Source organism: Muscardinus avellanarius (genome assembly GCF_963383645.1).
Source record: "Muscardinus avellanarius genome assembly, chromosome: 4".
Lineage (NCBI taxonomy): Eukaryota > Metazoa > Chordata > Mammalia > Rodentia > Gliridae > Muscardinus > Muscardinus avellanarius.
The window spans coordinates 31216157-31241689 of NC_137789.1; the positions used below are offsets into that span (position 1 = coordinate 31216157).

At 34.6% G+C, this 25533-nt stretch overlaps 1 protein-coding gene across 1 annotated transcript; it reads right to left on the minus strand.

The window, feature by feature from the left end:
* Positions 1 to 9121: 9121 nt before the first annotated feature.
* EBAG9 (estrogen receptor binding site associated antigen 9) lies at positions 9122 to 24885 on the minus strand (the record flags this gene model as incomplete). The annotated part of the gene is made up of 6 exons (XM_080695329.1): positions 24788 to 24885; positions 20813 to 20891; positions 19161 to 19319; positions 16689 to 16796; positions 12444 to 12535; positions 9122 to 9242 (listed from the first exon to the last, which is right to left on the minus strand). The coding sequence occupies exons 1-6, from the start codon at positions 24868 to 24870 to the stop codon at positions 9122 to 9124; spliced, it is 642 nt and encodes a 213-aa protein (XP_080551455.1). The 5' UTR covers positions 24871 to 24885.
* Positions 24886 to 25533: the final 648 nt, after the last annotated feature.

Below are 25533 nucleotides of genomic sequence, written 5' to 3' on the forward strand. Positions count from 1 at the left end.
GATGAAAAGCTCTCTCTCTCTCTCTCTCTCTCTCTCTCTCTCTCTCTCTCTCTCTTCCTTCTTTAGAGACTATTGATGGCTATATGCAGAGTGCATTGTAGGAAGGCAAGAGGGAAAACTCAGACCATTTCAGGGTCTACTGTAGTACCGATGAGCGATTTTGACTATTTGGATATGGAAACAGATTTAGTGATTAAATGGAATAAAGCTTTAGCTTGAAGATAGAACTGATGTGACTTGCTGATGGATCAGATGTGGGGTAGGGTATGAGGAATAGAGAGAAAAGGAGAGATGGTTCCTGGGTGTTTTGCTTGAGCAATGGGATCAATGCTAGTGCCATTTTCTGCAGTTGGGAAGAATTCAAGAGAAGGAAGCTTGCCTGGGAAAATAAGTTGAAATGTCTATTAAAATTATCTATGTGGAGACACCAAAGTAAGTAACTGCATATATTAATGTGAAAACTACAAGCTGTCAGAGCTAAAGTTATAAAACTGAAGTTTTGCATAATATAAAACCATGAAGCCCGGTGTGGTGGTGCACACTTGTAATCTCAGTACTTGAGAGGCTGAGACAGAAGATCACAGGTTTCCAGCCAGCCTCAGCTACTTAGGCCCTCTGCAACTTAGTGAGACTGTTTCTAAATAAAGAAGAAAACATAGGACTAATTATAATTCAGAGGTAGAATTTGTGGTTCAATCCCTAGTACCACAAATAGTAATATAATAAACCATGAGACCATCTAGGATGTGTGTAAAGAAAAAAAAGAGCCAAAAATTGAGTGAGTTCTGTAGTACAAAGTACTACAAAGAACCAACAAAGCCAGAGAAGTGGAGCCTGGAAGGGAGCAGGAGAACCAGGTGAATGCAACATTATGAAAACCAAGAGAGGAGAAGGATTCAACAAGAGTACTAACTGTGCTCAAATCCAGGAGGATGCGTAACATGAGGACAGTGTCATACTCACACAAGGGCTTAGACCTCATCAAGAAAGCATTTTTTGGGGAGGGGAAAGGGATGGAAGGCAGATTTCAGTAGATTAAAGAGTGAATAGAAGATATAAACAAGTGTGTGCAGCTGATTTGTTTTTATTTAAGTTTTACTGTGAAGGGAGGTAGGGAGGTAGGAGGTGATTACAAGGACATGAGGTCAAAGGTTTATTTTTCAATATCAAGAGGACATAAACCATGTCTGTCTGCTTAAGTGATTGAGCTATCTGATAAAGGGAAAAAATGAAGATACAGATCATAAAGTGTTAAGGGAAGTCTGGGAGATGAGAAGGAATAGGATCCCGGCAGGATGATACACATGTGGGAAGAGGAGGTTCATCTGTTAGAAACATTTCTGTTGGAAGGCACACATACCTGGGACACATACATTTGTATTTTGTACACACCTTGCAGTTCTAGTAAGTAGTGGAGGGATTTGACTGAAATGAAAGGGATACTATTTCTGGAGATTAATAATTGGAAGTGACTCAAAATAATGAGCCATCCTGACTCAGATTCCTTCCTGTGGTCCAACCCACACTAACGCCTTAGATGCTGGTATTTTCCTTAAAGTCCTTTCTCATGTTTATATTTAGTCATTGCCAAATTAAAGTATTTTTACCTTAAGAAAAATTATAAGCCTTTCTTTTGGTATCTGTTGGTTTGCCACCCAAACAGCACCATTGCTCATTAATTCAAGATAGAAAGGATGGGCTCTAGTGGGAATCTTCATGAAGCATACATATTTGTTATTTGACTGGCGGCAGCTGATCACCCATAGCCAATTGCTCTATGGTCTTGATGTCCTGTATCTTTATAGAAGCCAGAAGATTCAAAGTAACTCATCTGAGACACTGAACACTGCATGTCTTATCTACAGAACAACTCATTTGCACAAAGGTAAAACAGGAGGTCCTGGAGCAATAATTTCTTTTCTTCCCCTCTTCCCTATCCTCATATCCCTCCTCCTTTTGTAGAGTTTCACCATGTACAGTCTGTGGAAAGTTACTGCTTTCATTCAGAACAAAGTCTCTCGCAAATGAATCCCTTGGAGTAAATAAAGGATGGAACATGCTTGCCTTTCGGAAGCCCAAGGCGTTGGCCAGTTTTGTGGAAAGAATGATCTGATCCCATAGAAAGAAGTGCCTTAAAGTTGTTTTTCGTAATTCGGGTGACTGTGATGTACAAACAGGCAGGAAAGTGGAAAAAAAATTTAAAAAGGACAATTCCAATTCATTTAACAAATCGCTGTCCCATCAACGCAAATGTTAAACATTTCCTACAGTTATGTGCGCAAGCATTCCAATTTATAAGAAAAGCCCCCCCCCCCCACAAAGGGTTATGTTGACCTTTCCAAGTTGAGCTGTTCAGAAAAGGGTGTGGGGGAGAAACATGATGTACTCAGATGCTAAGCGTTTCTGACATTTGCGGAAGAAAAAGGAAGCCTGTGATTTGCATTTATCATAGGGTCCTGGATAAGCAGTTGGGTCTGTTATGTTTTTCTCTTGGGGTTTTTTCATTTTAAAAGGTTTGGGGTAGTTTCCCACTTGCATTTAGGTCTCTGAGTATTTCTACAAAGTTCACTTATTCCCAATCTTTCTGGGCAAAATGTGTGCAAGGTGACAGTAACCTAGGAAATTAAAGTTTGTAGAAAATGAATCTTGAAGTTAACAAACTCTCAATCATCCTGAAAAACTAGAAAAGTAATTAGATAGTCCAAATACAATAAAATGGGCTTATATCAGATAATTGTTTTTAAACTTCTAGAAGATATGCTCTTTTGCGACCAGCAATTTTCCCATCATCATGACTCATAATTATTCTAACAATTACAAAGAATATTAAAATTTAAAAAATGGTTCAATTGCTATCAGAAAAGTTTTAAGATTGAACTATTTTAGTAGCATTCAACATTGTATCTTTTTTTTACGAAGTACATTAAACATTAAAAATAACCAATATATAAAACACAAGTCAAAAGCTGGGTGTGGTAGTGCATGCTTGTCATACCAGCATTTGGGAGGCTGAGACTGGAGGATCACAGTTCATGGCCAGCCTCAGCTACTTAGTGAAGCCCTTTGCAGTTCAGTGAGACCAGTTTCAAAATAAAGAATAAAAAATAGGGCTGGGGGTGTAGTTCAGAGGTAGAATGCCCCTGGGTTCCATCCCTAGTATCGCAAAAAAAAAAAAAAAAAAAAAAAAAAAAAAAAAAAAAAAAAAAACCTGGGGCCCTACAATTAGCTTCTCTTTTCCCCTGTATCATCTTTGAAAACTGCTTGCAAACCACTTCTTCTGTACCAGGATTTCTGAAAATTGTCACTTTGTGAAAGATTATTATTCCAGTTAATTGGAATAGTATCTTAGTTAACGCTGAACACAATTCTCTACAGCACTAAACAAATAAATGCTTAATGAACTTGCTTTCCTATCCTCTCTTGTGAAATTTTTGATTGTGGGTACTCTGCAAGTGTAACTGTGGAGGCTCATCTCACAGCGTACAGAGGCTTTGTAAATATCCAGGGCTATGGTGATATAAACTGATTACACATAATCAACGTCCAGACTCCTCTTGTGAATGTTAAAAGTAGGCATCACAGCTTCTCTTAACAATCTCCTCTCCCTTCCTCGGGGTCAAATTAGCTCAGTATTTGAATTGGCTTTCCAGATTCTCTTTCTACAATAGGTACTGGCATTTAAAGCTGACTTTTAATTCTTTGAACCAGCACATTATTTCTGGTTTGTTGGTTGTATAAACAACAAAAAAAAAAAAATGAAAGCAGTCTTTTATACTTTTCACTTGTCCCATTGAAGCAGTATACATGAACAGATATTTTAAAAATGATCATCCACGTACTGCTTTTCTCTATACAGGTTCTTTCTAATCAAGATAGATTATTGCAATATTAAGGTTCAGATGCACTATAGAGCCTCACAAAGTAATAAAAGCCTTTGTATTTTTGTGAGCTTTAAACCTAAATGTGACAAGTTAAATATATCTATATCAGTATGCACATCCTACTTCACTTAGCACTGCAATAAAATGTTTTTAAAAGTGCACCCCGGTTTCAAAATAAAGAATAAAAAATAGGGCAGGGGGTGTAGCTTGGAGGTTAAATGCCCCTGGGTTCCATCCCCAGACCCACAAAATAAAAAAATAAAAATAAAAAAATGCATTTTGGAAGTCGAGTATATCTAATAATGGTGTCGTTTTTCTCCCACAATATAGATATGCACTGCTTTTATTTGGCAGCATGTTTGGAAACTGTATTGTTGTTATGAGTTAAGAATTCAAATTTTGTTGTGACCAATTTTAACAAGTGAATCGAGGGGGCAGTGGTTAATATGGCCCCAAATTGGCCTAAGAATAAGTTAATATACCTCTGCCTCTGAGTATGTCTTTTTTTCCTGCACTATACACTCAACAACGTCCTAAAGAGATATGTTAATATAATAAGGTTAGGTTAGGTGCATTTGTAGCAGGCAAGTCCCTACATATAATACTGGTTTGCATGCACATGAAACTTGTGATGGCACTAGAATTAGAATCCAGTCGAGCAAGCTAATTGGTCTATCTTTGCAAATGTGTAAATAATAATCACATTTCAATTTGCTTTGATTATAGTATCTGGCCCAAATAAACTGTGAACACATAATTATATATAGCATTTCATTCAGTTACAGCTATCACTTATGTAAAAATAAAAAACAAGCTAATTTTCCTCCAATTTATTAAATAAGCCCTTATCAGACATAGTAGTACATGCCTATAATCCCAGTACTTGGGAGGCTGAGACATAGTCAGTTTGAGACCAGCTTCAACAACTTAGCAAGACCTTGTTTTAAAGAAAAAAATAAAATAAGGCTGGGGGTGTAGCTTGGATGTAGAATGACCCTGGTTCTATCCCCAGTCCAATAAATAAATAAATAATAAATAAAAGGCTACTATAATTTGTAACACCATTTTCCTTAAGAACTTCATAAGTTTATTTTTTGGGCAGCTGTTTCAAGAGAGGCCTTATAAATCACAGTGTGAATGGATTGCTGGTTAAGCATTATTATAACCTGATCTCAAAGCTTGCCATCTTTCCTATTTATCAAGCACAGGAATGGTTCCCGTATATGTGAAATGAGGATAGATAGATTCCTCACAAGATTGTTAAGAATCATTGATCCAACTAGTGAAAGACTCAACAGAGTTGAGTGCATGTGCTAGTCAAATTCCTATCCCTGGGACAAAATACCAGAGATAAACAACTTAAAAGGAAGATTTATTTTGGGTCTCAGCTTCAGGTTTCAGTCTGTGGTCACTTGGCCCCACGCATTCAGGCCTGTGGCAGGGAGTACATAATGGCACCTTGTGGAAGAAACCTGCTCACCTCGGTGGCAGCTGGGCCCCAGAGTCCCCTTCAAGGATGTGCCATGACCTGCTTCCTCCCAGAAACCCCATCTCACCACCTCCCAACAGCACCACAGGCTGATGACGACATCTTTACCATCTGGGCCTTGGAAGACATTTAAGATCCAAACCCTAACACCACATCACAATTGTTCATTCTCTTTCTGACTTAAATCTGCATTTCAACTGAAAGGTGTATACAATATATTTTATTTATTTATTTTTTTTTTTAGGTGGTACTGGGGATGGAACCCAGGGGCCTTCTACATCCATGCTACACTCCCATACCTATTTTATATTTTATTTGGAAACAGGGTCTCTTACGCCAGCTGAGGCTGGCTTCGAACCTGCACGATCCTCCTGTCTCAGCCTCCCAAGCGCAGGGATTACAAGCGTGCACCACCACGCCCAGCTAGGGTGTATACAATATTGACAAGATCTGTCAACGTCCCTCACTCTTTGCAAGAAAGGGACTGTCAATACCACTGCACAGTGAGAACTGGAAAAAATGTTCGCAGAATCTCATAAGGAAAGTGTGTACAGGGCCTCGTAACAACTGCCATTTGTTCAGCACTTCACCCGAATACTTAAAAACAGTTAACCCTTAAAACCATCAGATCTATTTAAAAGATGTACAAACTTAAGCAAGGTGTTCATTGCTGCACATAGCTGTAGCAGCTCTGAGAACTTTTGAGAAGTTCTCAAAGTTGCTGTGATCCGATCAATATGTGAGGAAAATACCTGCAGAAATAGCCATAGAAGTACCCAAAGTGAAGGCCAAGGTTATTTTGGAATTTACATTTAGACTTTCATTGGAAGTTCCTTTGTAAAAGTTGCTGGTTATGAATTGGCAGTGTCAGCAACAGAGATGCAAGGGCAGAAACAAATCTGTAGCCTTTGGGTAGAAAGGGCTTCCCTTAGGGGAAAATCATTACAGTGTGAAAATCATTACAGTCAATTATCTAAAATTGGAACTACATAGGATTAAATAATTTATATTAGCTATACCTGACCCAGATCATCCCATCGCTAAATATAGCATTAACAAACCTCAGGCTTTTTGAAACAATGGCTACGGTGAGGATTATGGTACGGTGGTGGGTTGATCCAGAGTGGTATTGGAAGCTCAATCTAGAGGCCAGTGTCTGTTGCTACCCTTTTATTCCCAACTATTAGTCTTCATTTAGAAATAATCAGTGCCCTGGCCAGAGGCAAGTACCTATCAAAACTAAGGAATTCAGAAGCAGAGTTTTAAATCAATAGATGCAAAATATCCACTCACTTGAATATGTTACCAAAAGGAGCCAAGAGAAAAATATACCTAGCTAAAGCTTAGTAAGAATTAACTGTTAACCATAAAACAAAACAAAACACAAAGTAAGATTCATGTATTTTTGATTACTTACCTTAAATGCACAATTCAGAGAAAATAGGTACTACTTTACTAATTCTACTTAAACCCACCATATTTCTTATTTACTTATATAATAAGCTTCTAAGCCGGGCATGGTGGCACACGCTTGTAATCTCAGCATTCAGGAGGTTGAGACGGGAGGACCAAGGTTCGCAAACAGCCTCAGCTACATAGTGAGGTCCTCCGCAACTTAGTGAAACCCAGTTTCAAAATAAAGAATAAAAAAATAGGGCAGGGGTGTAGCTCAGAGGTCGAATGCCTGTGGGTTCCATCCCCAGACCCCACACACAGACAGAAAAAAAAGTTTCTAAACCTGGTAACTATAAAAAAAAAAAAAAAAAAAAACACATAAATTTCAAAGCTAAAGGAAACAGTTTGCTACTATCAAGTATTTAACATATGTATTTAAACAAGAACTTATTTTGGGACTATAATATACCAAATTAAATATAGAAATTTAGTTTATATATCAACAGAAATTTTTAAAAAATCCAAAATTGTCATCTCTTTTTTCCACAAGAAAAATCTTTTTTTCCTAATTAATCATACAAACTATAATTTCTAATCAGAGTTTATTTCTAAATAATCAAAAAACAAAAAACCAAACAAAAAACTTAACATACAAGAAAATCATGGCCAACAGACTTTAATACTTTTTTTTTTTTTTGTCTTTTTGGAACCAGGGATCAAACCCAGAGCGCCACACCTGCAAAGCAGGCACTTTTGCCACTGAGCTACATCCCGGCCCCAGACTTTAATACTTTCAACTAGTGGGAAGAAAAATTAAAAGTAATCATACTAAAGGATGCTATTTTTCATAAATCCCAAATTTAGAGAAATGATGTAGTATCCCCAGAAGAAAAAGTAAATAAATATCAATGGGGGAAGCAAATAGATTTTAAAAAATGAGTCTAATTCTATTTAATTGGGAGTTTATTGGCAACAACTCTAATTAAGCATCATAACTAAAAGAGTGGTTTGGCACCAAAATTAAATTCAACGGACTCTTTAATCACATTTGGTCTGGAAGCTTAGGCTAAGGTCTTACGAAACACAGTTTGTGATTCTCCTACAAAATACTACCTTAACTCAAATATATTTGCAATATTTGGCCTGTAGAGTGGCTATCACATTTTAAAACCCACAAAATGATAATTCTGAGAAATACCTTTTAATTAGTAAATAAAGTTCTTTAAGAATTCTAGTCACAGAAAATTGGGATTCATTTTTAATTGTGGAGAAAAATTTAATGTGATTTTAAACTATTAAAAAATCTGTCTTCCATCCTAGGAATATAGTATGCGATTATTTAAGACAAGCCAATCAACATCATGAATAAAATATTATTCTTATCACTTATAATTTAATGATTCAATGTTATCTTAGCCAGCAACACAGGTAACCTAGTATTATGTCAGATTTGTAAAAACCCACATAGAAATCATCTAAAAGCTTTGAAATGTTAGAACTGAGGGCTTTCTGCATTTGTGAATGAATGGCTTGTGAGAGGGAGGAAGAACTAAGATAAAGACATTATAACATCCCAAAATCTGTAATGAAAGGAAAAAACTGCCAAATACTAGTTCTTAAAACTCACAAGTTATAATAATGTAAAATAAATTTTTCATTTTAGCTGATTTTCAATGTTTATACATGCAGCATAAATTACAAATACATAAATATTACATCATCCCAAAGAAAATAATGATGTACAAATATTTATAAATAAAATTATTGCATTTAATGTTTTTTTTGAAAACCCAAATCATCAAATTCCTTGAGGTTGTATAAAACATAAATAATTCCAGTTTAAATTAGAGATAATGTATGCTAACATCAGCTTCTGACAACAAAAATAAGGAAGTTGAAGTCCTATAATTGGTCTAATTTAGGTCAGGTAGTAATAGAAATAAGAGAATATTAAAATTATGTATTTTATAATTATGCACACTGAAAGAAAGCATAATAGATAACAGAGTTCTTTCCCACCAAAAAATTATTTACACCCATTTATTTAGCTAGAAAAACTAGCTTGAGAGGTACCGGTATATTCCATTTGTAATAATTTCTCTACAGCAACAATTGTCTTATATTTGGGGCACGTTGAGGAAAATATTGTCTCATAAGTCTTTGTTCTTTTGAGTCTCAATCACTAAGAGTTGAAGGTACTTTGGGAGAATCCTGATGTCCTTTATGGTCCGGTGAATGCATTAAAATGAAGCAGCGTGTTTGTATTCCGAAAATACTCTTAAAGTCATACAAATGGTGAGTGGGTTGTGGAGCTCAGACTTCTCCTACTGGCACTGTGACATGTGAAGAGTTTCTGTTATGAAAGCTTCACACCAATTTTGTTCTGTTCCTTTTTCATTAGCCTCTGTGCTTCCTTTTCCATTTTCTTCCTTTGTTGTTCTGCTGCTCTCTTTTCTCTGTCTGCTATTTTCTGCTGCCTAAAAAAAATATATATACTCATATTTTTACTTTTAGAAAATACCACACAGGAAAAATGGCAAATAAGTTCCAGAAAGAAACAGCAACTTTTTACTATCATAAGTAAACAAAGTCTCGTATTTTCTCATTGCATTGAAAATTTAAAAGATTTTAAAAAACAGTATTTCTCTCTAATGCTTAGAACTTGATTGCAAAATAAAGATTATTTATATTTTAAAAATAAGTACAATGAGACATAGAGGTTAAATGATTTGCTCAAAGACACTGGATTAAGATTAGGAAATAAGAACCCACACCTTTTTATCTTTCTTCCTCCGATTATTTCCACTAAGACTATCAATCAACCATAGCTTTTTTGGAGATGCCATTCAGAAAAGCTTGAATATTGATGATTAAATCTAATGTAATTATAATGGTTAAAAATAATCAGCTAAAGGATATTAAGAACTCAGTAGTACAGAACATACTCAAAATAAAAATAAAAACTTAAGATATACTTTCTACTTAGAAGTTACAAATCTATTTAAAATAAATATTCGACCAACTTTATTATGGGGAAGAGTGGTATTTACTAACTCTATTTTATATGTATTTCTTCTCTATCCTTTCCCAAATTCCATTGACCTAGAATCACAAAAGCTTCTCTGTTCATGTTAATTGGCTTGTGTAGGGAATAGGGAGTAGGAATGGGATGATGAAACAGGAGAGAGAAGAAGGAAGATAAGTTGGCCCTGAATCTGAAGGGTTAGGGAGTGAGAAAATAATTCAAGTATACAAGGTGAAGGAAGGAAAGTGTAGGCCACCAGTGAGCACGAGACACACAAAGCTGGTTACATATAGAAAAACCCACACTGTATTATCTATACATGGTAGGATATATACAACTTAAAATTGACTACAGTGAGCAAAATGTGTGGATGTATGTGTGTGTTGTGTGTGTGTGTATACACAGACAACACACAGAGTTCTTATTCACAACTATAATTGCAAACAGGCAGTTATGAAGACCTTAATTCAAAAAAGTAGAGAAAATTATTTTTGGCACTGTTGCCTTTTACCATAGGAAATCTACTTTTCAGTAACTGCTTACTTGCAAGAAAAGTAGAAAATTTGCACTAAAAATCAATATTAGAAGCAAAAAAGGAGACAGGAAAATAATTATAAAGAGCTTCTTATAGCTCTTTATAATTAGGTTATAAACAAGTAAGGTAATGAAACTATGACCTGTTTATTAGCTAAAATATAAATATCATTAACTAATGTATGTTCAAAAAGCAATGTAGAGATCACTGCAGGTGAAAATATATTCTACTTGTCAAATTCATGCTTGGAATTGTTTAAAGTACCAGGATTTTCTTCTTTTACAATAGTGATCATAGTACTAGAGTATTTTAAGGTGGCAAAGGGGAAAATCTGGGAGTAAGATCAGATGGAATATGGAGATGCTTTTATAGTGCTCTGTTTCTTGAGGGGCAGTAGTAACATATAGGAGCCTCTAGCACCTATGGCTGCACCTGTGCAATGTGCAGCATAAAGCATGATTACCGACTAACAGACTCACTACCCAAGCTGGTATTATAATGTAAAACATTAATATTTTATTTTAAAATTTTTGCTTTGTTTAGGAAGCAAGAGGATAGGATGCAAAAGAGAAGATTTTGGTAAAGTCAATGTTATACTTGTGAACTCACTGCATAAATTCTACAGACTGTCATTAAGATGACTGTATTCATAATGAATAGCTTTTTCCTTTATCACATCATTGTAGTTAATGATACTAATAATCAGTTAAGAAAGACAAACAAATGGTCATTCATTTTCTGTTCCTATGGTAAAAACTAATAATCACTAGAATCAAAATTTTCTAAAGTTCTTTCATTTCTTTATCTATGATTTATTTTTAAAAACAGAATTAAAATGTCATTATCTTAATTTTAAAATGTGACCACCATCCGTGTTCAAAAAAAAAAAGTTAAAAAAAAGAGGCAGTAACTTTCAACTATTTAGCAGCACCCTCTGCTGGCTCTTAAAGGTAACTTGCCAGCAAAAGAAACAAAAAGAAAAATCCATTAGGAAAAACAAAAACCCTGGCAAGGTGGAGCACACTTGTGATCCTAATACTTGGGAGGCTGAGACAGTGTGACAGGATGATCACAGGTTTGAGGACAGCCTCAGCAAGTATTGAGACTCTCATCAACCTAATGAAACTGTTTCCAAATAAAAATAAAAAATAGAGCTGGGCATATGGCTTAGAGGTAGAATCACCCTGGGTTCTATCCCAAGAACGAAAAAAAAAAAAAAAAAAGATAATTCATTTCCCACCTTGATAATAAAAAGCATTTTAATTTTAAAATACAAAACCTATATTTTACTATATAATTTTTAAATGCAAAAACAACTAAGATACATTTAAATGAGTTTTTAATTAGTGATCATAGTTACAAACTCACCTTTAAGATTAATTTTCTTATTCTTTGACCTAATACACAAGTAGCAAGAACTGAATTTCCCTAAATGCTCACAAAAACAAAGAACGGTAATTACACAACAGTATTTACTTTTCTGTAGGCTGGGCAGCTTATCACTTATCTATTTCATAGGCTTTAATGGACATTAAAATTCATGTACTGATGTAGAATGTTCCAATAGTTATTTTCATTCAAATAAGGAAACGAAAACAAAACTATAACTTCTAATCTAGGAGGATATACGTGGTCACTCATATTTTATAGCGGAAAAAGCCTGTTTACATTATGATGGACACATATATGTAAAAGATTTCCAGCTGGGTGTGGTGATGCACTCTTATAATCCCAGCATTTGGGAGGCTGAGACAGGAGGATCACTGTTCACGGACAACTTCAGCTACTTAGTGAGGCCCTTTGCAACTCAGTGAGACCCTGCTTCAAAATAAAAAATAGGGCTGGGGGTGTAACTCGGAGGTAGAATGTCCCTGGGTTCCATCCCCAGTACCACACACATACAAAAAAGTTATTTTTTCTTCCTATTAATGCTTTAACTCTTGGTATCAAATAAAATAGCATATGCAGTTTGAGCTACAGAACAAGTCCACATTATCTAAGGTTAAGATAAGGAGGAATGAAGAAAAATAAACATCTGACAGAACAGACTTGACTTCAAACACAACAGGGAATGAACCAAGTTCTACTCAGATTGTAATGCAAATATCACTCAGATACCTCAGAACTTCCTCTGCTTGCCAGGCTGCATCTTCTTCTTCTTCCCACGCATTGGTATTTTCTTGCCAGGTATCTAAGTCACCCAATTCAGACTATAATAAAAAATAAAGGAAAATTCAGATAGTCAAGAGCCATTCCTGCTCCACAACAGAAGTCAAGAAGAGCATCTCCATGTCCTATAGAAGGCACAAATAAAGGCCAGGTGTTGTGGCACACGCTTGTAATCCCTGTACTTGGGAGGCAGAGACAGGAGGATCGTACAGGTTCGAAGCCAGCAGTGCTGGCTTAAGAGACCCTGTTTCCAAATAAAAATATAAAAATAGGTCTGGGAGTGTAGACCGGAGGTAGAAGGGTTTCCAGGAACTCCAGTACCACAAAAAAAAAAAAAAAAAAAAAAGAAGAAGAAGAAGAAGGAGGAGGAGGAGGAGGAGGAGGAGGCGGCGGAGGCGGCACAAATAATTAAGCCTCAAATTTTCAAAGAACTGGGTTTCCTGACGATACATAACTTAGTGCTAAAAAGTCCTGGGCAAGTCCAGCTTTCTTCCTACTTTATGTTTTATGGAATATTAATTTCAACCTTTTTTTAACTTAGTTTGGAATATATAATAATACAATATTCTACAATATTCCTTCTTTCTGTTTTTCTCTTCAATAGGAGGAAGGAGAAGGAGAAAAGAGACTGATTCTGGACTGAATTAGAAATGTCTGAATAAATATGGGCTGAGAAGGAGTTTGCAAACTAGCACAGTCATGTTCATTTAAAAGCATATAATCTATAGATTTTTTTCAGTGGTGGTGTCTCCATCTTAGGCAAAGATGATGAAATCAGGCAAAATTTTTCTTCACTGGAATACTATTTCTAACTAATGCCTCCTTTCCCTGTCCTGATACTCCACTGGTCACTACCTTCCACTATTTCCCAGGTCAAATCTCTAAAAGTTCATTTTTTTGTTCCAAAAAACAATGAAAAATGGTCACTGAGATGTTTAGTTAGATGTGGAAGTGATAATATGCATAAAATAACTGGTACCAATCTGAATAGATTATACTGTTTCGATTATTTACCTCTAAAAATAAACTGTTTTGAGTTTTCTTCCTTTATTAAAAATAAACATAACATTATCCTCTGTTGAAATTTTCTAAAATATTTCTAATTATCTGTTTAATAAATATTTTAAAGGTAAAGAATGCAACTCAAAGAAAAGGAGGATTTTTAAAGCTACTGAAACAAAAAATATAAATGATACTCTTGAAAAGCCATATATTTTCAGTACTGTACATTGAACCCAAGGGCATTTTACCTCTGAGCTATACCCCCAGACCTTATTCTGTGGTTTTACTTATTTTTATTTATCTATTTATTTTTGCAGTACTGGAATGGAACCCAGGGGCATTCTGCCTTTGAGCTACACCCCCAGCCCTATTTTTTATTCTTTATTTTGAAGCAGGGTCTCACTGAGTTGCAAAGAGTCTAAGTAGCTGAGGTTGTCGGTGAACTGTGATCCTCCTATCTCAACCTCCAAAATGCTGGAATTACAAATGTGTGCTACCAAGCCCAGCTTGGCCTTCTTTTTAACTTCACTAATTTTTTCAAACTAGCTAAGGAAGACAAAATTGCCAAAAATTATTTATTTTACTTCAAATTTCTTTGGAAATAATATAAAACTTTTCTTCTTCATGTTATTAGATTATAAATATTTTCATTCATAAAATTTCCATTTGCAATATTTCTCTATTTCTCTAACTTAAGTGTTTGACTATTTAAATTAAGATTATTTACAAAAGGTGGTGTCTTTAGTAGAGACTGTCTTCTAACTAAAAAGGAAAAAGCTGAAAAAGAATAAAAGACTTGCCTACATAAAAACTATATATATTTGCCAATCAAAAATGTTTAAACCAAATCATAAAACCAAAAATAAACTGAAAAGTACAAAAGATGACAGAAAAAGTTAATATTATTATAAGAATTCTCACAATTCAAATGATGTACTTTAGAAGAAAAATACAATTTTTAGTTTAAAAGAAGAATCTGATTTATAGAATGAATGGTAATGTATTTTTGGTACAGAGAACAATATCCAGCTGGTTACCATGCTCTACTATGCACTCAGTGCTGCTTTACCTTGTCTGCTTAGGAGGAGAATAGTAACAAAAGCACTGGAGACATTTTCCATCTGCCCTACTTACCCCTTCCCAACTTTGTAAGTGGTTGTATATTTACAACTTTCCAATGAGCTATATTAGAATAACATATATAACTGATATTCTTTGGATAGGACTAAACAGCTTTACCTATATAGATCAAACAGTTTTAAATGAATAATGTTTAAAACTGAGATATGTAAAAATATTTAAATACTATGATGCTGCTATTCAGACACACACACACATATAATCCACTCATGACATTATGGTATTATGTAACTGTATAAAAGACATCAGAGTTTGTAATTACATTTATATGCATATAATTATTTAATATTATCTCTCCCCTACTAGAATGCATTCTTCTGAGGCAAAGAGCCTGTCTGCTCTTACCACTGTATTATCAGCACATAGCCTATGGTGTAGGAACAGTTGTTGATCAGTGCAAAATAAGAATAAGCAGGGACCCCCTGGAGGAAGGGGCCTCAGGACACACATACTCTATAGTACTGTTCTGGAAAAGTCAGCAGTGACAGCATGAAGAAATTCATGGCAAGGCAGCTGGGCGTGGTGGCGCACACTTGTAATTCCAGCGTTTGGGAGGCTGAGACCTGCAGGATCGTGGTTTGCGGACAGCCTCAGCTACTTAGTGAGGCCCTCTGCAACTCAGTGAGACCCAGTTTCAAAATAAAAGAATAAGTAATAGGGCAGGGGGTGTAGCTCGGAGGTCAAATGCCCCTGGGTTCCATCCCCAGACCCGCAAAAAAAAAAAAAAAAAAAAAAAAAAAAAAAAAATCATGGCAAGGAACTGAAGTTTGTGCAAACAATCAGCATTCATTTGCCAGGCATGTAAGAGAACCACTTCTGAAATAAATCCTCCAACCCTAGTCAAATCTGCAGCTGCCTACAGGTCCGTTCTAATGACTTATTGTAGACTCATTAAAAACCCTGAGCCAGAACCATCCAACTTAGTCACCCTGGACTGAGGATACACAGAAACTGTGAGAGATAATAAATGTTTAATATTGTGCTAAGTCATTAAATTCAGGTTGTCAAACAACAGATAATTAATATATCCAAGCAACCAAAGCATGCTTTAGCTTAGGTCTGAAGGGGAATCTAGGCATTTGTGTATTAAAAAAAAATTCTAAAACAAATTCTGAAATGTTTCCAAGGTTGAAAACTTCAGTTGTCTACTTTGTTTTCTCCCTTTTTAAAAAAAATGTCATTTAAATAAAATAGTACGTCAAATGTAAGTGTAATCTACTAGGCAAGTAGTTCATAGCTCACTTAAAATTAACCTGCTGTTAAGGTTAATCATTTTAGAGGTGGTCTTTTAAAGTTCTTATATATATATATATATTATATATATATATATATAATATATACACACACACACACACACACACACACACACATATATGTATGTATATGTATACACACACACATATGTGTGTGTGTGTGTGTGTGTGTGTGTGTGTGTGTGTGTGTTTTACTGGGGATTAAACCCAGGGGGATTCTATCAGTGAGCCATGAACCTGCGATCCTCCTGTCTTAGCCTCCCAAGTACTGGGATTACAAGTGTGCACCACCATGCTAGGCTAAGTTCTTATTTTTATTTATTTATTTTATTTATTTATTTTTTTGGTGGTACTGGGATTCCTGGAAGCCCTTCTACCTCCGGTATACACTCCCACAGGCTACACTCCCAGACCTATTTTTTAACATTTTTATGTGGAAACAGAGTCTCTTAAGCCAGAGAGGCTGGCTCCGAACCAGCGCGATCCTCCTGTCTCCGCCTCCCAAGCGCGGGGATTACAAGCGTGCGCCACCATGCCCAGCATTAAGTTCTTATTTTTAAATAGCACATTTTGTCTTTACTTTTCAAATGTATAATAGGAGCCTGATCTTAGTATCTGATGCAATTTTCAATCTCATAAACTGTTTTCATTGGTAAAACTATAGATTAATTTCTTGCAAACTTGTAAACCTATTTCAAAGTCCTATAGAAATATAATCATGATTAATTTAGTTTTTCCTCTTCTTAAAGAAACCACAAACAAAACCAAGTTTTTCTCTAGATTCCATGAACATACTTACAGATTGATGAATAAAAGGCATATCTTGTGTAGCTGCTAATCTACTGGAGAAACCCGTGTTTCCATCTGGAGTACCAAAATTTAATGGTTCTCTCTTTTTAATAATTATCTGAAAAATTAGTTGAAAAAAGGTTATAGGGATATTATACAGACTTATATAAAAACAGACAATTAATTCCCAATTCATTTAAATTAACTTAAAATATGCTGTCTTCTTTTAAAAATATTTAATGTAAAAATAACAAAAAGTGGTTTGTAAAGAGTACCCAAATTCCTAAGCTCATTACACATTTTCATACTAAGAAAAACTGTATTTCACTTTCTTTTTTTGGTATTAGGGATTGAACCTGAGACATTCTACCTCTGAGCTATACTCTCAGTCATTTTTATATTTTATTTTGAAACAGGGTCTCCGTAAGTTGCTAAGAGTCTCTCTAAATTACTGAGGTTGACCTCAAACCAGCAATCCTCCTGTCTCAGCCTCCCAAATACTGGGATTACAGGTGTGTACCACCATGCCCAGCTATATTCCAATTAAAAAAGAGATTTCAAAGCATAATTAAGATACTTTTAGTATTGTATTACATGATAACATGTTTACTCCTTCAAAGTATAACCAGATTCCTCAACATGATATCTATGATACATTTGGGTTATCTATGAATACATTTCTTCCAGGCCAATAGTTTTTAAATATATTCACTTGATACTCACTTTCATTAAAACCATTTCCAGTTCTAGTTAATTTAATAAGGCACTAGTACAATATACTAAGTTCCTATGGGGAACAGCAATATACTTCCTCAATACAAAGTATTTATTTACTAAGAAACTTAAAAGATCCTTGAAAAATATAAAAATTAATGCTTGTTCAGTACTAAAACATTTGAACAACTCAACAAAATATAAAAACATGAATTAAATTTTATCAAACTAGATAATATAAAGATATATAGCTGAAAATGGCTAGGGTAGAAGGTAAGAAACTGAATTAGAAAGCATGGAATAAATAATCTTTTCATTTTATAAGTGAACGTATGTGTGTATGTGTATATGTGTGTGTGTGTGTGTGTGTGTGTGTGTGTGTGTATGTATATATGTATATATACTATTTTCCATGTTTGAATAAGATATGTGTTTTTCCAAAAAAAGGGTATAGGTTGAAATAACATTATAATATTTGAAGGAGCTGAAAAAAAGGTAAGAGTAATTCGAAATAAATCCTCATTTGCCACAGTATGATGTCAAGGGACAATGTCTGTGATTGGTAAATCAAGAAATGCCAATATATGACTATTCGAGATAAGACGACAAACATTAAAAAGATCCAACATAAAAAATTATTACATGGCTGCTTCTGTGAAGTAGAACTGGCTGAGAGTAATGGAGGAATAGCCGTCTCTTAGACTTCAAGATATGCCCCACTATGTTCTTTGAGTAAAAATAAAGTACAGTGGGGTGTGATAACACAAGCCTGTAATCCTGGTACTTGGAAAGCTAAAATAGGAGAATCCAAGGTTCATGACCTGCCTCAGTAACTTAGTGAGGCCCTCTGCAACTTAGTGAGACCCTGTTTCCAACTAAAAAATAAAATAGGGCTGGGGGTCTAGCTCAGAGGTAGAACGCCCCTGAGTTCAATCTCCAGGACTAAAATACTACTACTACTACTACTACTACTACTACTACTACTACTAGTACTCATAATAATATAATAACAATAAAGTATATGACTATTTTGATAAAAGATAAGAAAATATTCAACCCCTGTGCTTTTTCCAAAAAATCCCAATAACTTTAAGTCATCTTCCATACTCAACTCAAAAAAGATTAAAGTGAGGATGTTTAACACAAACCAACAATTACACTAAACTTTCAAGTATTTTAAGTGAATCAGTTTTTTATTGTTGTTGTTTTATGTTACTAAGCATTTAACCAGGGAATTCTACTAGTGAGCTATACCCCCTGCCTGCTTTATTTTTTATTTTGAAACAGGGTCTTTCCAAGTTGCTGAGGCTGGCCTTAAATTTGAGATTCTTCTGTGTCAGCCTCCCAGTACTAGTATTACAGGCATGGGCCACCACACCCTGTTCTGGCATCAGTTTTATAATAGTTATAAAGATGGGAAACTACGTTATCAGTTTGTTGATGTCACCAAACTCTGAACTTGTTAGAATTGTTGCCATACTCAGCTTAGTCTCCCATAGCAGAGACTGGAATCTAGGATCTGAGATACAATAAAATTTCAACAAATGCTTAGCTATAATGCTAAGACACTTGGGGATACAACTTACTAGATATATATCTTGGTCATTTGAATATATAAAATTCTTACTTAACATGACAGGAAACAAAATAGGATAATGAAGAATAGTATTTCTGATAAATACTAATTATACCCCTAGTAAACACCTACTTTTAAATATAGGAATCTGAAAAGTAGTTTAATAACCCAAACTATAAATCTGTAACATACTTTCTGAGTTTTCCTTATAGTTGGTGTCATGTCCTTAAAATAGTCAGGTTCCAGCTGTTCCAAAGCGTTTTGCTGTGCTGCCACATTCCCGTTCCCTCCTTCAATCTTTACACTTGTGGGTGCATCTTCATCCCAGGAAGTCCACTCTTCCACATCTGTCTAAATGTAATGAATCAACACCGTCAGGCTCAAAGGGGCAACCTAATGAACATGACATTCATCATTTATTGGAAATATGGGCTTTCCCGCCAAGCGCTGTGTGCATGTGTGTCACCATCACTATGATTTACATTATAATAAGAAACTATCATACACTGATGAAAATATTTTTAAAAAGTGGGGAAGAGAAAAAGAAATATATGCTTTTTTATTTTTATTTTTGGTGCTACTGGGGATGGAACCCAGGGGCCTTCTACCTCCGGGCTACACTTTCAGACGTATTTTATATTTTATTTGGAAACAGGGCCTCTTAAGCCAGCTGAGGCTGGCTTCAAACTTGTGTGATCCTCCTGTCTCAGCCTCCCAAGCACAGGGATTACAAGCATGTGCTGCCATGCCCGGCAAAATATAGGTTTTCTAAAGCACTGGTTTTCAAAATTATTTGACCCACAATAAAACAGACAGTTCAATTTACATACCAAAACTAGATCAAAAGTTTAAATACATTTATTGTGGGCTAGACATTTTGATATATTCGGTACTGTTCAATTTTGTTGTTCTAGTCATTAAAAAACAAACAACCACCAGCCAGGTACAATGGTACATGCATATAATCCCAAGGCTTGGGAGGCTAAGACAAGAGGATAGCAAGTTTGAGGCTAGTGTAGGGTAACAGTGAAACCCTGTTTCAAAATAAAAATAAAACAGGACTGGAGGTATAACTCATAAGAAGTATTTCACTGGGTTCATTCCCCACTCTGTGCACACATGCACACATGTAAAATAAAAGTGAACGCTTTAAAAATTGAATAGACTTTTTAACTACAGCCCATGGAAAAAGAAATAGAACTTTTACACCCAAGCCTAACCTGGTAAAGCAAAATATCAGCATTCTCTACAGGATTTGGTAAATCGCTCCAAAACATATTCAAAATTCTACTTGGGCGTGATGGCACATGCCTATAATCCCAGCTTTAACAATTTACTGAGACCCTTAATAATTTAATGATACTTTTCAAAATAAAATATAAAATAGAGCTGAAGATGTACTTCAAAAGTAGAATGTCCCTGTATTCAAACCCCAGTTTCCCCTAAAAAAAACCCAAACAGCCATAATATTCAAAATGCTTATGAAAGGCCCCAGGATTTATTACTCAATATATATAGAATCACAGCATCTATCAATCTCAATTTACAACAAAAGTTAATTAATACATATTAATCCTTAAATAATATAAATATTAGAATAATTTAAAACTTTAAAATATAAAAGTGCTCTAAAAAGTAATAGCAAACACTCAAAACTACTTGGAAAAAAATAGAAAATGTCAGTTAAAAAAGAGAAGATCAAATAAATTAAGATTTTAGAAATGAAACATATAAGAATAACAAAAAATTCTGATTATCAAAGTAATTATATGACTAATGGTATGTAATTCAGTTTGAAATATACTTTCCTGGAACACATATTGAATTTCTCAATAAAGATTTACCTGCTTAGGAACTGATGAATAATCAACTGTAGTTGGCAAAGTTATTTGATCTCCACTTAATTTCCTTCCTCTGCCAGATCTAAAACAAACATGAAATAATCTATTTCAAGAACCACCAAAATAAGCATAGGTGAAAAGGATCATGACAGTAACTTAAGTTATAAAACAAGGTATTTCTCAATTTTTAAATTATTGATTTTAATATTTAACAACTACTTATCAAACTGTGATGAAAAGAAAAGGCATCAGACAGATATTTTGAGGATATCATTCAAGTCTTAAATGGGAAAACAGAGGCTTTTTAGGTTAGTACTCAAAACTTTAGACAAACAAGAATTATAAGGCCAAAAACAAAAGGCAAGGTGGGTTTCAAACCACGCTCTGCGGTATGCTATGGGTTCTGTGAGTGAATCTCTGGGTCCCCTATGTTATGACAAGCGGAATGGCTTGGCTTTTATGTTTTACATACTGAACTTCTTGGTAAGGTTGAACTAAACTAATTGAGTTCCAAGGATTAGTAGAAAAAGCACTACATTAATTAAGTTGTACTATAACTCAGTTGTTAAGAATGTAGATTGCAGAATCTATGTAAAGAGTGATTTTCTTTCTCTCTTTCTTTTTTATATATACTTTTTTTGGTGCATTATTGTCTCACACCATAATGAAGTTCATAGTAATGGTGACATACACACACACACCGCTTGGTGTGCTTTCCTCTGGTCTCCCCATTTTTCACTCCTTCCCCACACAGGGTATTGAGATTAACAGTAGTATTCATACATATGCACATACGTCAGTCCCCCTCTCCTTCTCCTAGACCACCTCCCTGGCTCCACTGGAGTTTTTCCTCCATTATCTGAAGTCCCTCTGGTGTCCCAATTATTCCCTAGCTTCCATATGGGAGAAAATATATGACTCTTCACTTTCTGTGACTGGCTAATCTCACTTAACATAATGCTCTCTAGATAATCTATTTTCCTGAAAATGACATTATTATGTTCTTTACTGCTGAGTACAATTCCATTATGTGTACCCCACAATTTTGTAATCCATTCATCTGTTGATGGACACCGAGGTTGGCTCCATAATTTGGCTATTGTGAATTGTGCTGCTGTTACTTCTATTGAGTCTAGTTAGAATTAACCGAACTTCTCAGCTTAAGTATCCTCATCTATCAAATGCAGGCATTCAAACTTCTTAACTCTTTGGTGAAGCTGTTGATGATTTAATTAAGGGACATATTTAAAGCACTTAGTGCCTCCTATATAGCCAAACTTTCAAAAACTGGTAGCTATTATAAATAACTCATCATTCACTTCCTTTTTTTCCCCAGTACTGGGGATTGAACCCAGGGAAATTCTACCTGAGTTACACCCCTAGCCCTATTTTTTTCTTTATTTTGAAACAGGATCTTACTAAGTTGCAGAGCGCCTCAATGAGTATCTGAGGCTGGCCACGAACCTACGAGCCTCCTGTTTCAGCCTCCCAAGTACTGGGATTACAAGCACCACCAAACCCAGCTCTTATGGCTTCATGATAAGTAATCTATGAAGCTTCTATTTATAGCTAACTGATAAAGGTAGCTATTTTTATTACAAGTTTAGAAGTTTTTTTTTTGTTGTTGTTTAAAGGATGAATAGAAAACTACTGTACTCTTACAAAATTTGACGTAAACTGAGTATTTTATAACACATGATCTAGGTTCTTTTTTTTTTTTTTATCTTGGGGTACTGAAGATAGAACCCAGAGGCATTCTACCTCCAAGATACACCTCCAGCCCTACTTTATTCTTTTATTTTGAAACAAGATCTCGTTAAGTTGCTGAGGCTGGCCATGAACCTGTGATCCTGCTGCTTCAGCCTCCCAAGTACTAGAATTACAAGCATGCGCGAACATGTCTGGCTATCTAGGTTCTTTTTGACAACTAAAAGAAGTTTATCCTTACAAAGGATTGTTTTTTTCCAAGACTGATCATAGAGATTGGCACCGGGTTGCACGCCTGTAATCCCAGTATTTAGGAGGCTGAGACAGGATCACAGGTTTGAAGCCTGTCTCAGCAACTTAGCAAGACCATCAACAACTTAGACCTTATTTTAAAATAAAAAATGAAAAGGGTTGGGAGTGTAGCTTGGAAGTAGAGTATCTTTTGGTTCAAACTCTAGAACCAAAAAAAAAAAAAAAATGAACATACAAACTAAATATATTTTTACTGACAACATAAACTTATAACAGGGAAATCCTTAATATTTTTAAATCAAATGCAATTTCTTATTCTAAACTACACAGAATTTTTAGAATAGATGCAAAAAAGAAAACACCTATACGTCATCATCAACTGTTAGCATGTTTCTTTTCGTTTTCTGGTAATTAATATTCATTCTTATTCTGCCTCATAGTTAATTTCTGGCCACTACTCTTCATTCTCAGATGATCTGAGCACATAAGTTCCTAAATTTTTTTTCCTACTTCCCAAATCACAGTCTCTGGAGAGATTTCAACATTCCATCACCTAAATTTTCCAGTTCTTCCTACATTTTTCTTCTAGTGATAATTGCTATTCTAGTTCATTCACTTGTTCCCACTGCAATATCCTGGATGATTTTTTTTTTTTTAAATACAGACCACTCTACTTCTAGCAATAAATTGAATGATACTTAATTCTTGGACTTTCAGTAGCCATCAAATAGCCATTTAGCCAAAGATTATATTTCCTAGCTTTTCTTGCAGCTAGGTGGCCATATGATTAAGCTCAAGATAGCTGACTAGAAACAGAAATATTGTGTACAAACTCTAAATCTCATCTACTAAAAAGATAGTTGATTACCATCTACCTTCTGTTTTCTTCTAACTTATCTTAGTGTATCAGTTATTTACTCCCAGTACCCCAAGGCCAAAAGAAATATCAACAATTCCACTGATTAACTAGTTCTAAGTGTTTAGTTGCCACTACAAAACAATAGACATAAATGTAAAGAAAATGCAATGTTTCTGTTTTGAATGGAATAAAATTTATAATGTAATATGTGTGCCTCTTTGACAATGCATAGCTTCTCAAACACTGAAATCAGATTGAAGACTAAAACCCTCGTTTTTTTGTTCCATACTAAATTTGGTTTAGTACTTGCTTTTAATTTTAAATTTAAAAGCCTAATTTTGCAAAGATATGTCACCCAAAATAAAAGTAAACAGAAATGTACCTCAATCATTAAGAACATTCAGTATAGGAATGCTGCAGGATCTAGTATTGCAAATATGATCTTGAATAAGAAATCTGTGCTGTATGCAACAGATATTAACTTATCACTGTTTTACTAGAAAATTTAAAATATTTTATGGAACCCCTATGAATTTTGTAGAACGCACCTCAGCATAGTTTAGAAGTCATAGTTCTAGGGTCAAGTCATGTGAGAAGACAGAAAGAATTGAAATCTGAGGACGACCTGCCAAAGCCAAATAATTAACTAAATGCTCTGGACAGTCTGCATGTTGTGGAATGTTATTTAAGAGACAAACAAACAAATAAAACTATTTTATTTAGGGCTTCTCTATTAAGTTTTTTTTGTCTTTGTATTCTTTTTTTTTTTTTTTTTACAAATACAAAAATAACACTGACATTACAGTATAAAAAATACATATACCTAATTTCCCCTAAGCATCTTAAAACATTTCAATAATAAAATAGTACATAAAAGCTCTGTGATGATTATAATGATGAAAGTTAGTCTGCTTATTTCTGAAACTCTACAGTATTAAACATCTTATTTAAATGGACAATGTAAGAATTTGAAAGAACAAAAACCACTTTACTTTCTAGATCTGAAGTAGAGAAAAATATTTTTTTAAATACTAGAGACTAATGAATACTGCAAATAAGAGTTTGTATAAACAGAATGTTTTCTGTATTTCTAAAGTTATGAAGAATTCAAAACCTGTTAGGAGATTAAACAAGTCAGTTTGAACATAAAATTTATTTACCTGCATATTAATCTCTTTAGGAATGAGAATAATGTTGCTAGGCAGGTACAAACTTTAAATAGCCGGAATTGAGAGATTGCCATGGTGAGAGCCAAAACCTGTGGAAAGGCACATAAATAAATGTATTAAATGACTTCCTAAGCCACATTCATGTTAAGCTGAAAAATCTTTATGCACTGAGAAAGATCTGACATAGTTTTACTTTTCTCTAGAAACTACAAAGATAACACAAATTTTAATAGGATGTAAATAATGTTAACAATTTAAGCAATCAGGTTTTTAGAGCTTTGCAAATGTTTATGAGGAAAAAACTTCACTGGGAGTCATTTTTGAAAATCATGTTGCTTAAATTATCTATTTAATACAAATCACTTACAATTTAAAAAATCAGAAAACTTTATAACTCATATAAAGTCATACATTTAGTAATTGAAAGGATCTATAGAATCCATCTAGATCAATGGCTTGCAAATCTGGAGATCTACCAAAAAAATACTGACCCCAGTGTCTACCCTTCATAAGCCAAATAAGTCATTTCTCTGAGGGGTAAGGTCTAGTCACACCCAATAAGCTAACAATGGAGATTTTTTTTTAAAAAAAGCTATTCAATAGAAAAGGCAGCAGAAAACAAAGAACAAATAAAAGATGGGACAAACTGAAAATCAAGTAACCATAATGATAATAATCATGCTAAATGCAAACTGTCTAAAATTGCCTACAAGAAATGCTTTTTTTTTAGTCATATT